Source organism: Rhinatrema bivittatum, chromosome 7 (genome assembly GCF_901001135.1).
Source record: "Rhinatrema bivittatum chromosome 7, aRhiBiv1.1, whole genome shotgun sequence".
In the NCBI taxonomy this organism is placed as follows: Eukaryota; Metazoa; Chordata; class Amphibia; order Gymnophiona; family Rhinatrematidae; genus Rhinatrema; species Rhinatrema bivittatum.
The window spans coordinates 50,821,469-50,836,350 of NC_042621.1; the positions used below are offsets into that span (position 1 = coordinate 50,821,469).

The following is a 14,882-nucleotide window of genomic DNA, read 5'->3' on the forward strand; positions in this document are numbered from 1 at the left end:
GATGATGTCACCCAGGTGTGAGGACTAACATCCTGCTTGTCCCAGGATAATTTTGCGCTACTGCTGAGCGCAGAATTTGCACAGAATTCCTCTCCTGCACAGAATTTCCATTTTCTGTGCAGAATTTGGAGCAGGCCTGGCATGCCACGAGCGGAGCCCATCCCCTATGTGAGGAGATTGTGAAAGAATGTGTATGTGTGTGAGAGTGCGAGCTGGTGTTTATTAAAAAGGGATTGTGGGTATGTGAAGGAGTGAGGGTGCTTGTTTGTGAGAGAGGGAGCCTGCATGTAGGGATGTGTGTGTGAGAGAGAGGGAGACAGTGTGCAGGGGTGTGTCTGTGTGAGAGATAGGTAGCCTGTGTGAGGGTGTATGCATGAGAGAGAAAGGGAGCCTGTGTGTGTGCAAGGGAGAGAAGGGAGCCTGTGTGAGAGGGGGTGTACGAGAGAGAGGGAGCCTGTCTGAGAGGCAGTAGTGAGAGAATGGTCAAATTCTGGGAATGGAGATAGAGTGGAAAGGGTTGAGCCTAGATAGGGAGAGGAGAGAGAGTGGAGGTTGGAGGAGTTGGGGCCTGAGCAGGCAAAGTGAAAGGAGACTGGTCAGAGTGGTAGTGAGAGAGGATGAATGGGAATGTATTTCTAGGAAAATTCTACTTTTTTTCTGTATTACATTTTAAATTAATTACTTAAAGCCTGTCATGTATTTTGTGTTATTTTGACTAATATAAATTATGTAGAATTTAAAATTATTTTGCTCAGAATTACCCCAGGAGTAAATGTTGTTTTTAGGGAGTATTTTTTCAGAAGTTTAGATAATTCAATAGGTTATATAGTTCAATTATAACTTGTATTTATTTTATTAATTTAAAATATTTATATGGCACACAATCCATGTTTCGAGGTGGCTTGCAAGAAAAAATATATGTACAATAAAACAGTACAGCATATTATAAAGAGAGAGAAAAAACCTGCATCTAATGATGGAGATTACTACTACAGATTATAAGCTTTGGTTAAAAAAAAAAAAGAAAGTGTTTTTAGATGTGTATTAAAAGTTTCTAGAAACAATTCCGTCCTAAACTGCTCAGGAAAGGAATTTCACATCACTGTACCTGCTACTGCAAAAATTCAGTCTCTACTTTCTGGAGGAGATATCAAGCAAACGTCCGCCAACAGACCACAGGCCTCTCATCGGTCTAAACGTTTTGAGTAGAGAAATCATAGAAGATGGTGCATCACGGCCAAGAGCCTTGTTTATCCGTGTAAGGATCTCATGCCTTCTCCTCCACTGAAGCAGTAGTGATGGGCTGGCATTGGGGCGTGCCAGTGGGTATTCTAGCTGCCGGGTTTTGGACCATATGCAATACGGGCAGGCCCAACGTTCCAGAGATCCAGTAGCACGTTAAAATCGGAGCCTGCCGCGCCATCCTGAAATCAGCGGGGGCGGGAGACGGCGTCAGTCCCTATGTTTCTGAAATGGTCCGCTGTAACTGCAGCTGTGCTTTGCGGACAGACTGAGAAGGTAGTATCAAAAAAATGATTCCACGATTTCTGGCCTGGTTAGGAACTGGGATGCTATTATGGTGATCAAAATGTAATATGGTGTATGGACAAGCTATTGAAGATCTGCTTAATATCATGATTTCGGCTTTGATGGCATTTGTTGCTGATTTATTATTTGTCGGCCATCATTTGATGGTATTAAGGTATATGGAAGTAAGCACCAGTGCGTCAGACACACTGGATTTAATGGGGGTAGAGAACGTCGGTGCATATTCTGGAATAGATTACCCCCTCCTCCCCCCTTCCCACCTCACATTCTGCCTCATAGCCTACGTTTTCTCACCGCTTTACAGGATGGACCAGAAGAACGCAGATCCTGTGCCGATATAGATTGGTGCAGCTTATTCTTTAAATAGGATGTCCCGTTTCCTTGCAGGGCTCTGAACGCCAATGTGAAAATCTTGAACTGAACGGTGAGTGCAGCCGGCAGAGCAAAGGGAGGGGCTGAGAAAAGGCATATGGTGGTGGTGGTGGTTTATTTTTCCTGGCCCTAACTGCGCAAATGTTGCAAGAGCATGCTTGTAACAAAGCAGTCTCATTTCTTCCTCGCCGTGGATGTAATATTTTTGTGACCTGGTGATTTATACAGTGGCCCAGTCATAATAAAGACCTTTTATGTTTGCTTAATACAGTCTGCTCCCCAGTGCTGTTTGTAAGACTGTCTTTATTGAAAATATTGTGGCAGGTCATTTATTCAGAGTAAATGCCATTTTTTTCCCTAGTACATCACCTTTTTACACGATTTTTTGAGCATGTTTGATGATTTAAAGCTAGTCGTGCTTTCCCACGAGGGGAATGGCACCATGCATAGAAAGAAAACACCATTCCTTTATTATCAAAACCTTGTGGCATCCCTCTGGTACGTGTTCCCTGAACCAAAGGGGCCACGGAGCACTAAGAGGATCTGATTTGCGGGATTGTAGCAGTCGTATTGATTCTGGCACTTCCCATACCTTTTTATTGCACCCCCCAAAAAAAAATGTTGCAATTTGTGAGCTTGGGCGACCTCCAGAGCTGAGCGTAATACTGAAGAAAGGACCCCGGATCTGTCCTGGAAGGGATGCGTGGATCATGCATGAAAGTAGTAGTTTCCCTGTCTTTACATATCGGAGCTGTTTCTGTTGAATAATGGGATAGAAGGAGACAGGGCCAGTTTGTTTGTTCCCTCCTTGCACATAGCACCTTGTATTATTATGGTAGAGCTTAAACTAGATCCTGGAGTTTATTATAACGTTCACGTACAAGGGGGATGAAATGCACCCTGCCCAGCACAAACATTAGTTAACTTAAACTTTTGTTTCAGTGGTGGCCTGTGCTGGGACAGTTTTTAGCGTGAAGTCATTTCTTTCATGTAACAAACTTACTGGAAAAAGAGAGAGAGCTTGGCATCACAGGCCCCAGTTTCCTCCGGGGTAGATTCTGAGACGAGAATGGGGAAATTCTGCGGCATGTTTCTGTAATTGTGAATAATTTTGCATAATAAAGAAATGTATCTTGTTCTTCTTGGAGTCATGGAGGTGGGGTACCTTGGGTATGGAGGTGAGGGAGGAAAAAAAGGAGATCTCGGGGATGGGGAGAGGAGATGGGTAGGAAGGAGAGAGAGAGAGATGGAGGGAAGACTGAGATTAGGGGAGAGGGGAATAGGAGGGTTCCAGCCCTGCTTCCCCTTCCCACCCCCACTGCTGTCCTCCCTTCCCACCCCTAAGTCCTTTCTCTCGCTTCACAGATGCCATCTCTCCTCCTCCACATCCCCCTTCCCTCTTTCACATAAACCCCCCCATACCCTGGTCCCACTTTCACCAACGCTCATTCATCCTTGCTTTTACCAACCCCAAGCTCCTCTTTCAGAGCCCATCTCGTAGCACCAGCTGCTCTTTCACCCCTGCCTCCTCATAAAAATACTACTGGCGTCCTCCAGTTACTTCCCCCAAACCAGCCTCCTCCTCCTCTCCCCTTGCAGATCCCGCAGCAGTTAGAGGAGAGCAGCAGCAACACACCGGGCCCCGACGCCTCTTCTTCAAAACAGCATAAAGGTGCCGGGTGGCAGAGGAAGAAGCCACTGCCTGCCATGCTGCAGCTGCTCTCCTCCTCCTGCTGCTGTCAGTGCATGCAGAGGGATGGGGATGAGGGAGTTAAGAGGCCCAGCTCCACCGCTTCTGCCTCCCAAAACCAATTTGGCTTCCAGTCTCCCCCAGCAGTTCTGTGGGGAGGGCTGCAGTGTGTGTGGCTGTGGAGTCCTATGCAGGTGCCACGGTGCAGTTTATCCTGTAACTCTCTCAACAAGCTGAGCCTGATTCACAAAGCTTTATACGCATAGACACCGAATAGGAGCACAGCAAAATCCGGCCTATGGGAAACTGGATCTGAAAGGAGCCTCTAGAGCAGGGCTGCTCAGACCAGTCCTCGGGAAGGGCCCTCAGCCAGTCAGGGTGTCTCTAATGAATATGAATGTGAAATATTTGCAGACAGTGGAGGGGTTGAGCATCCCTGCTCTAGATTTCACCTACTCCAATACCAGGTCCATCTTACAAGTCCGACAGAGATGTGGATTTGCCTTCTTAAAGCAGCATATGCCAGAAAATTAATGCTTGTCCTGTCCCATTTCAGGTGCTGGAAAGATTGTTCCAGAAGGGATTTAACGTGGCAGCGTCGTGCGGTGGTGGTGTGGACTCTTCCCAGTTCAGCGAATACGTCTTGTGTCGGGAGGACAGGAGACTACACCCCGCCCCGACAACGATCAGAATAAAGCAGGAGCCCCTGGACTGAAGCCTTGCCCAGCTTCAATGTAACCACACTAGTGTTTTACAATTGTCCTTCCTGTGAGAGAAAAACAAAAAAACACAAAAACTGAGGAGCTGCAAAACAGTATTACCGAACACATTTTGACAAAGTGGTGCCAGTTGGTTTTTTTTTTTTGCGATACTCTAAAACTACCTGCCGTCCAGCCGTGAGAGAGCCGGTCGTCGCCGTTCAGTAGGGAAGGCCGGAGCCTGCTGGGACTTGCACGCTCTTCGTGGGAACAGTTTTGGCAGAAGAGCTGTTCTGCTGAAGAAGGCACCGGGCTGTAGGGCAGAGATGGTTGATTGGATCAATTAGAGAGAGGAGCTGAGGAAAGAAATCTGACAGTTTGGTTTTTTTTGACAATCCCCTTTCCCCCTCTCCCTCCCACTCTTCTCGGTTGATAGTATTACATGCGAGCGGGGGGCTCCCTAAAGGAGGAAGGGGTGCTGCATGTGGGCCATCCACACATCACTTGTATTGGAGGCAGCCTGTGTCCTTCATAAACTAAACGCCCTTTCTTGAAAATGGCTTATTTTTCTAGGAATAACTGTGTTTGGAATTAAAAGTCACAAGGGACCAATGCTTTATTTATCAGGTGCTGAAAAACAAACTGAGAATACTTGCAAGTGGTAACCTGGGCTCCGTTTGAAATAAGGAAGTTAAAGCAAATAACGTGGGCTTGTCTGGAAGCGTCCAGCGAAGTTCTCAGAAACAGGCCAGTGATGTGAAGCCAGTGCCGCTGCCTCGCCAGAAACCAGGTTCATCTGATGATCTGCCACCTGCTGCACTAAGTCTCTGGTGTGGAGCAAATTATTTCCCCCTCCCTTGTCAATGTATTGGATTCCTGTGGTGCCCACAAAAAAAAAGAAAAATTAAAAAAAAAAAAATGGAAGAACCTCCCTTTATTTTTTTTCTGCATGACTGTGAAAACCAATTTATTAAGCTAAAGACACCAGTCCAGTTATACCCTGGCAGAAGTAGGCCAACATGTGTTATGAGCATTCTTGTAATTGTACTATTAAAAAGAGGAGTATGTATTGTTACCAGTTATATATTGTACCTGTACTGTTCTTTATTTTCCTATGAAGCATGTTACGTCCCTTTAAGATGTACCAGCTCTCTGCTGCAGCCCCAGAGATAGCTGCTGCTTTCTAGGTGTAGACTGTAAGCAGCAGTCTGCCAAAAATCAGTTTGTTACCTTCTGGACTGATCTGATCTTCTGTTATTAACCCAAGCATTAATGACAGTGTTTCCCCCAACTCTAATTTAAAGAATGCTGTTACAGACATAAAACTAATTTAAAAGATTTTTCAGATCACTTTATTCAGACATGGCTACCGCCCATAACCTTAATTTCCCATTTTAAAGGGTCACTTCATTGGCTACCGTCTTCCCCATTATTGACTTTCTGAAAGCAGCAGTGCTTAGGGCCGAGGGGAACGGCCCTAAGCACTGTGTACAGTATGGAAACGAAGCCTCCACTATTTACCTGAGTGTAAAGCGCGCACACACACAAAATGAAAAGTGGTTTATAATTACAAGTTGCGGTACATCTTTAAGGATAAGAGTAGTCACTGCAAAAGCATCTGGAAATAATCTGCCTCACCTCTCTGTCTTCTGGTCCTTGCTCAAATCTCCACATTATGACTCTTATATAGTAAGAGGCACTGTGTACCACAACCTAGAGTAGACATTGAGTCTTCAAAATTAGTTTACCTTTTTTCTTAACTCTGTTGCTTGTTTGGTCTTATTCCTGGGTGCTAATTTCCAAATCTTACTCTTCTGGAGTTATTTTCCACACTGTTTTGTTTTGTTTTTTTTTTAATTATTATTTTGATTTGCAGATTATGAAAGCCAGATCAGTCTTGTTAACTGGACCCCGGCATGATATTGATGGCCAAGATCCCACAAGAGGGTCAGTGGCAAAAAGTGTCCCTCAGTCCTGCACTATAACATCATTAAACTACTCCCTAGTATACATTTATGCTTTACATATAGGTATGATGCTTGCATAAGATTCTTATAAGGACCAGTACACATGGACCCCAATTTATCCCAGTAGGAGGGGGAGAAGTGGGAGATGCTTGTGAAAGCTGCTTTTTAAGAATGAAAAGAGAAATTCAGAGCATAGGGGGAATTGCAATAACTATTTCAAAGCTGCAGCTGCGTTGTTTATATAAAGCTTTGGGTTAGACCTGCTGCTGTGAAGACCTGTGGCCCCGCGCAATCTTCTGCTGTTTAACTGAGCAAAAAAATTGGAATTCGAGGTCCATGCAGCTTAGCAGGCTGCCCCTGCAGCTCAAGCTGACAAACACATGGCTGAACCTGTTTAAAGAAGTTTGGAAGGATTTTATTTCCTGATTTTATATGTGTATGGCATTTGTAATTAAAATAATAAACAGATGGTTAGTTAATACCATGTTTGACTAGATGGCACTGCAATGTATGTAAGATACTTGTAGAATTGTATATTACACAATTAATATTGTAAAGATCCTATCATATGCTTGTCATGTATTTGTGTATACACATTTCTTATACCGTGCTCTATGCCATAAACATTTCTGTAAAGTGATCAAAATACAAAATTTAGGCTGAACTTCGCCCCTCCTGGTCCATATTTTTCAGTGAGAAGGCTGGGTGTCTACAAAAGAAAAACGAAATCACATTTCCAGACAGGGAAAAAAGAAGAGATACACAAAAAGTAACTTTTGTTATTCTTTGAAATCTACCTTGTAATGCTAACAAGAAGAATCAGTCTAAAAAGCATATTTACAAGGCTATAGAAAGGCTACCCCATCTGTTCTCCAGATTTTAGTTTCAATGGTTTTTTATTATTATTATAAACCAGAAAAGCGAGACCAGGGTGCATGAACACTTATGCACCCCAGAATGCAAAGCAGGTACAATCATGTTGAACATACAGTATGCCCCTTCCCCAACCAAACCTACTCCCTGCCCACTACCCCCCCCCCCCTTATTTCCTCTCCTTACTGTTCCCCCCTATCCCTCCCAAAGTCCTTAGAGCATGTGCTGTGTCTCCCCGCCACCTCCTCAAAGTGAAAATAGTTCAGTAGAAAAATGGGTCTATCGCAATCAGTCATTAAGAATCAGACTCTTGGCATGATGGGGCAAAGCTTGCACATAACTGTCCCAGACTCTTAAAAATTTCTGCCGCTGTAAAGGAGACATCTTGGATGCCAAGTTTTTCATTTGCATTAAGCGATGTAAAGTGTTGCACGACATCCAGAAAGTAGGCGTATCACTGCCTTTCCAGAGGAGTAATATAAGTCGTTTCCCCACCAAACAAGCTTTATTAATGAACAAGCAAGCTTCAGGCCCCTGAAGTATTGATGTAGAAATGCAACCAAACAAACAACCTCGGAGAGAGAGGTATAGATACATCAAAGAGGTCCGCCAAATAATTTGCAAAGGAAACTCAGTATCGTCTAATTGGGGGTCAAGCCCAGAAGGCATGAGACAGAGTACTGGAGGGCCTGCCACACTTCTCACATGCCCCTGTTTCTTGAGAATTAACTTTAGCCATAATTTGAAGTGACTGGTATGATCTCTGAAGGAATTTATATTGCATCTCTCAATAGTACATGTTAAAAGTTACCTTCAAAATTTGTTTGAAACAAGATTGAAGAATAAGGGGCGTAATAACAAACACTCGATCTCTGTTCCACCTCTCGACCAACAAGGCATTAGTCTCCACAATACCCTGTTTTATCAAAGCTTTATGGGCAGCAGACAGAGAAAGAGGCTTCGATTTATCTAGAGAAAGAGCATCATGCAGAGCCCGAAATGTGGCAGCATTCTTGGTATCCGGTGGTAGGGAACGAACATAGTGTTGCAGTTGCAGGAAAGAGAACAAATGCGTGGCCCACGTGGGTAATGCCCTGGATGGCCCAATAGCCAAAGGCTGTGGACTGGGACTCTGGGGTAAAGTGAAGATTTCCCTGAAGAGGTAGAAAATGGGCACAGCGTGGGGGGATACCCAATTGTTTACTTAATAACCGCCATACTTGCCAAATCGGTTCTATCAGGATGTTTTGGCGAAGTGTCTCCGGTAAGTCGTGATTAGGTACTTGGAGTACAAATCTTAAGTCGAGGGGGGCTACCAGTGCACAATCAGCTTCCAAATTAATGTAAGTAGAGGAATCTAAGAGCCAATCCCATACTATTTGCAAATTGCTGGCTAAGTTATAAAGGGCAAGGTCAGGGACCCCGATCCCTCCCCAGCCCCAACGGTCTCTCAACCCCCTCAAGGGAATTCGGGACTTCCTTCCTAGCCAAAGAAAAGAGCAAAGGTCTTTCCATTTGATATGGAAGGGCAAGTTCTGAAAAAATATAGCCACTGTGGGAGTAAAATCATTTAAAAAAGATTAATGCGGCCCCCTAATGAGAGCGGCAAATTTCGCCAGGCTTGCTTCTTGTCTCGAGAGTTCCATAACAAAGGGGAGATATTTAATGCGTATACAGCCATTAGGTCATTAGAGAGGTTTGTTCCCAGATAGTGAACAGTGCCCTCCACCCAACGCAAATGGAAGGGTTCCGGATAGCCTAGTGCTTCGGATTTATCTTTATCTTAAGATCTGAGAAGCCTCTGTAGGTTTGGAAGACAGTCAACAGGACAGGTAGGGATCGTTGAGGGTCAGTTAAAAACACCAGAATGTCATCTGCAAAAGCAGCATATTAAAGTATCCTGGAGCCGTATCCCCCGTATCTCCCTTGTGGCCTGGATATGGAGTAGCAAGGGCTCAAGGGTCAATAGGAAAAGAAGAGGGGACAAGGGGCAGCCCTGTCAGGTTCCTCTCCCAATGGGAAATATAGCTGAGTGCGAGCTATTTGCAATGATGGTAGCTGTTGGGTTCTCATATAGAAGCTGAATACTATTAAAGAAAAAGCCTTCAAAACCCAAACAACGCCAAAGATGAAACATGTAACCCCATTCCACTCGGTTGAATGCATTTTCTGCATCACAACTGACCGCCAGGTAAGGATCTTCCACTCTACGGTGCAACACCATGGCAGTCAACACCAACCTGATATTAGTGAGACCATAACGCCTTCGCACAAAGCCCACTTGACCAGATTTGATTAAAGATGGTCCAAGAAAACACAGAGGTAGGCGATCTATGATACCGTCAGGTGAACACAAAAAGAATAGATGCCTGGATCTTTTTCAACGCTTTATTGGTGCAGAGACGTGTCAAATAAAATCGCCTAACTCGGGCCGCGGTCTGTTATGCTGGCATGCGTTTTGAACCTTCGTGCATAAGTGGTTGGATTTTTTCGAGTTGTTCTTGTACTGCCGGAATACTAGTACAATTGATTGGATGAAACAACATCATTGATTGGAATAGTGGAATAGTGGAGCCCCTGAGGCAGCGGCTGTAAAGCTGTGAAACTCGGCCTGAGTCGGGCGATTTTATTTGACACATCTCTGCACCAATAAAGCGTTGAAAAAGATCCAGGCATCTATTCTTTTTGTGTTCACCAGATTTGATTAAGACTGGCATAAAAGTAGCCAGTCTATCGGCCAAGATTTTAGCGAGCAATTTCTGATCAAAATTTAATAAAGAAATTGGGCGGTATGATGCCGGAGATAGGTGGTCCCTGCCCAGTTTGGGAATCAACGTGATATGAGCAGAATTTGCAAACGCCGGATATTTCCCAGACTGAACCAAAGCATTGAAGGTTGAGGATAGGGAGGCTCACAACTCATCTACCAAATGTTTGTAGAATTCTGCTGTGAAGCCATCCAGACCTGGGGCTTTGTAGCAGCATGCGTTTCGAAAGGCCAATTTAACCTCCGCCTCTCCAATGGGGCGATTTAATCATTCACATTGATCCTGATCCCACCCATAAAAGGAATATAAAGAAGAGTAAAATATGGTGGGGGTATCATTGACCACTCGACCCCGGGAAGAGTGTATCGCTGTGATGTGCCGAGGAGTACGTGCTGACTTAAGTAAATTAGCTATCATCTTGCCCACCTTATTGCTGAATTGGAACAGTATATATTGATAGTATATCAGACTTTTCTTTTTTTTACCTCTGATGTATCAGAGAATTCAATGCCGTCTCTGTTAAGGCGGGAATTAGATTGGAGCACTGCACGATTAAATTGGGCGGTCAATGATAGTCTTTTGTCTAACATCTTCCGGAAGTGAGCTAAATAGGAAATGATATCCCCGCGTATGACTGCCTTAGCAGCATACCAGAACAAAACTGGGTCCTCCGAATAGTCCTTATTAAAAGCGGAATATTCTTGCCATTTAGAGTGAAGGTATTCACGAAAGTGTATGTCCTCAGCCAGATAGTAAGGAAAGCACCACATTGGTGGGGATTGTGGTTGGGCAGGCCACACAAGCTCTATCCAAATGGGAGGATGATCTGAAATGACAATTTCGTCAATCCTAGCCTCACTTATCTTAGAAAACACGTGAGTGCTGACCAATAAGTAGTTGAGCCTGGAGTATGTAGAGTGAGCCCTGGAGAAATGAGTAAAATCTGTCTCTGTAGGGTGAAGAGTCCTCCATGCATCGGTCAGATGTAAAGAATTCTCAAGAAAAGTGATCCCCCAACTCGGAGCCCTAGTGCGAAGTATCCAGACGGGGGTCCCTGGGGGCATTGAAATCCCCACCCACTATCAAAATGTTTTCCATAAAAGGGAGAAGATGCCCGTACAGTTCCTTAAAAAAACCCCAGAAGAATAAGTGTTAGGGGCATTTAAATTACATAGAACTAATAGAGTCTGGTGCAGATCTGCTATCAAAATGAGGTATCTACCATGAGGGTCCTTGATCTCTGTGCGAATTGTTATGGAAAGATGTCTGGAAATGAGAATGGCGACCTCTGCGGATTTTGTGGAGGTGGAAGCGAAGTGCACCGCCCCAACCCAACTCTGGCGCAACTTTAGGTGTTCCTGATCAGTTATAGTATTTTTACAAGAAATACATCTATCAGCTGATTTCTTCCTAAGGGCAGTTAGGATCTTAGTATGCTTAATCGGAGAGTGTATCCCACATACATTCCAAGAGATAATACGTGTCTGAGAAAGTGTCATTTATAACAACCAGATGCAGTACATTCAGTTATGTGGTAGAGGGGGGAGCCCTCCCAGCTGAGGCCCCCCTCCCGGTAGGGATATTGCAAGAGTTACCCAAGTAGCAATGACAACAAAAGTGGCAGCAGGAAAACACAGCACATTTTGAAAAAAATCTCGAAACCACCCAAAGTAACCCACCCCCACATTACAATCCTCCTTAATCTATTAGAAACCAGAGTGAGATCACAGCTATGCAAACGGTTTCCTCACCCCCCATCTTGCCCTGGCCCTGGTATCAGAAAATAGCCAAGTAATTACAAAAGATGGGCAGTGTCCAGCCAGTCCAGGCTTCAAGGCACAGTGAGAGGGTCCATCCGTAGAATCTAGATAGCATCCCTTACGCACAAACAACAAAAGAAAAACTGCTTGTAGAAAGGAGCAAGGCCCCAACGTTGTATGGTTTGAGGATAAGAGATTGTTTCCCAGCGGTGTTCCATCCGATGGTAAAAGAAGTATCAGAAAAAAAAATGAGACTTAAGGCTTGCCCTCCAATCAGCTCAGTGCAGGTCACGTCCTCATAGAAACATAGGTCAATTGCTTCCCATGTTAACTAGTAAATTAATGTAATATTCAAATAGAAACAGTCACATAACTTGCACATTGAAAATGTCCGGTTCACCACGATGTCCGCTCCTCATAATCAGAACTTGCACCCCTCTAATTTAGGGAACATCCGCGGCTTCATTTGGGGGTGTCGCAGGCTTCCTGGCTGCCTGTTTGTCAATGAAACACTGAAAATCTGATTCCGTAAACCAGCAGACCCCCTCAGCCGTTTGCACTCGGATTTTAGCAGGGTAGATCATCGCACGTAGCCCTAGGTCAAAGAGCTTAGAGCAGTAAGGAGCTAGAGCCCGTCTCTGCGCAGAAAGGGTGGCAGAAAAATCTTGGAAAACCAAGAATGAGGGTCTTACCCGAGCAGAGGGCCTGGAGAATCTCGGACTTATGTGCAAAATTGAAAATCTTTGCGATCATCACCCAAGGTTTCTCACCTGCTTGACACTTAGGCCCAAGCATGTGCGCTCGTTCCACTTGCAAGGGGCCATGCGCATCAGAGACAGCAAGGTCCCGGTTGAGCCAGCATTCTAGGAAGGTCGGCAAATTCTTATCTTCCACCTATTCAAGCAAACCGATGAAACGTAACTTGGACTGCCAAGAGCGGTTTTCTAAATCATTGAGGCGCCCCTCCTGTTTGGTCAGCGAGGCTTTCAGGGTCGTCAGCTCAGCTTGGACGGCACGGAGGCCATCTTGGTTGTCAGATGCCCTCTGCTCAACTTCTACTATTCTTTTTTCGAAGTGTGCCATCCCGGACAAGAGTTCTGTTAGCTTCGCGGAGATATTTTTTAGCTCCGGTTCTAGTGCTTCTACCACTTCTATTTTTAAATCAGCAAGCTTGCTGTCAGCGCGGCTTCCGAAAGCCCTCCGTCATCCTCCGCAGGCGGCTATGCCAAACGGGCTCTGTCCTTATCTTTCTTTTTTAGTTGTTTTGGTCGCCATCAGGTTATGGGGCCGAAGGATAGCAGGAACTGCAGCAAGGAAGCTATGAGCGGACCCTGGGTGTTATGTTGGCTGGCTAGGATGGGGCTGAATGCGGAGATCAGTCCCCGAGAAGGGCTTTCACGTCCGATCCCTTCAGTGCATCACGTAATCTCCTGTTCTCCAGATTTTAATGTAAGCTATGAAAGTATCAACAAATATATTTGAAGAGGAACTGTAATCTGGCTTACTCAAACACCAGTTTAACTTAAATACTGGTTTTTAATTTAGAGAGTTACACTGCAGCACTATATAACCTTTTAGAAAGAGAAAAACAAACTGTCCAGTTGTAGATCTTTCTGCATGGCAGAGAATTTTTAGTTTCCTTCCCTGGTTACTCTTGAGTTGCAGCAGAGCCTTTTAGGTAGCACTGGGCACCCATAATCATTTTAAGATAGGAACTGAAAGCACAACTGTGACAAAAACCTTTATATAAAAGTTATTTTCTCCTTCTGAAGGTCCCACTTTCAGTAGTTTTTGCTGCAACAACTTCTCCCTCAGGAAACTGGCAGCAGAACTGAAAAAGGAGGTGGCAAGCCTGAGAACCATCAAGGAGAATGAGAACTACATCAATGAAATGCTTATTAAGATGTCAAAGATGGAGAACTCACCTAGAGAGGAAGGTGAAATTAAACCACAAAATGATAGATGGACCCAGATTACTATAACCTCTAGACCTACAGCTTGATTCTAGTTTCCCTTGAGCTGAAGGACTGCTATGCAGCTCTGGAAGTGGAAGAGGAGAAACCATCCCAGGAAAAGAAGGAACTAAAACTTGTAAAACCCAAAGCTGCAGGCTCAATAACCACTGCATCTAGAAAGCAGAGGCTGGTTGTGATCAGTGACTCTCTTCTGAAGAGCATGAGGGCATTCATCTGCTGGGTGCAAGGATCCAAGATAATATGGAGTTTGCCAAGAATCATCGAGCTTACTGCCTACTATCTGATGCTGCTCATCCATGTTGGCATGAATGATTCTGCTAGGTATCCTTTGATGACCGAGTGTTCAGGGAGAAGCTGCTTTTTATGACATTTGATAATGTTTAAGGATTTCTGGGTACATTAGGAGACCACATCCCGTTCAGACAACAATTCATTTTCTATAACGAAGACACTTCTTAAACATTATCAAATGAGATAAAAGGGAGCTTCTTCTCCTGGGAGACTCTGTTCTCAGAGGAACCAATTAGGGAAATCATTTTGATGGGGATGCAACAGTTATCAGGATCCTCAGCCAGATATTCAATGCAATTATAGAAGAAAGTAGAGATTCAGATATCAATTATATCCATCTGGGAACCAATGACCTTTCTAGAAATGGTATCACTGAAGTACAGGAATATTTCCAAAAATTTTGGGAAGTAGATCAGACACATGATAAAGACCTTTGCTTTCATGTTCATACAAAGGGGAATGGAAAGACTGCCACATAGATAACTTCAATTTCTGGTTCAAAACATGGTGTAAAGAAAGTGGTTAGGATACATTGGAGGCTGGGATGGTGCATGGAGCAGTAAAATGTCATATGGTAAGGATGGTCTACATTTGTCCTTGGCAGGAAAGAGGATGTTGCCTGAAATTCAGTTCATATATTATCAGACATTTAAACTAGAGAGGGGGGGGGGTGGCAAGAGGTGGCCAATGAAATTGGCATGTTACCTCAAGCAATATTTATTTATTTATTTATTTTTAATTTTTATATACCGATGTTCCTGTAAAGAATACATATCGCACCGGTTTACAAGGAACTGAACAGTCGCCTCCAGGGCAGAAATACATTAAAACAGTCGCCTCAAGGCAGAATACATTAACACAAGTATACAGGAAAACTATTAAAAGAGAACTTTCATAAACTCAATTAAATGTAACTGTGAACCATAAATCAGGAACCAT

At 44.2% G+C, this 14,882-nt stretch overlaps 1 protein-coding gene across 5 annotated transcripts in view; it reads left to right on the plus strand.

Annotated features, from left to right (window-relative positions):
• The window catches only part of KCTD15 (potassium channel tetramerization domain containing 15), a 131,181-nt gene extending 124,238 nt beyond the window's left edge, over positions 1–6,943 (plus strand). For all 5 annotated transcript variants that reach the window (XM_029608356.1, XM_029608354.1, XM_029608355.1 and 2 more), the window contains one exon: positions 4,167–6,943. In XM_029608356.1, coding sequence (XP_029464216.1) covers positions 4,167–4,325 — 159 coding nt within the window. In that variant the 3' untranslated portion in view covers positions 4,326–6,943. The remainder of the gene's footprint in view (positions 1–4,166) is intronic.
• Positions 6,944–14,882: the final 7,939 nt, after the last annotated feature.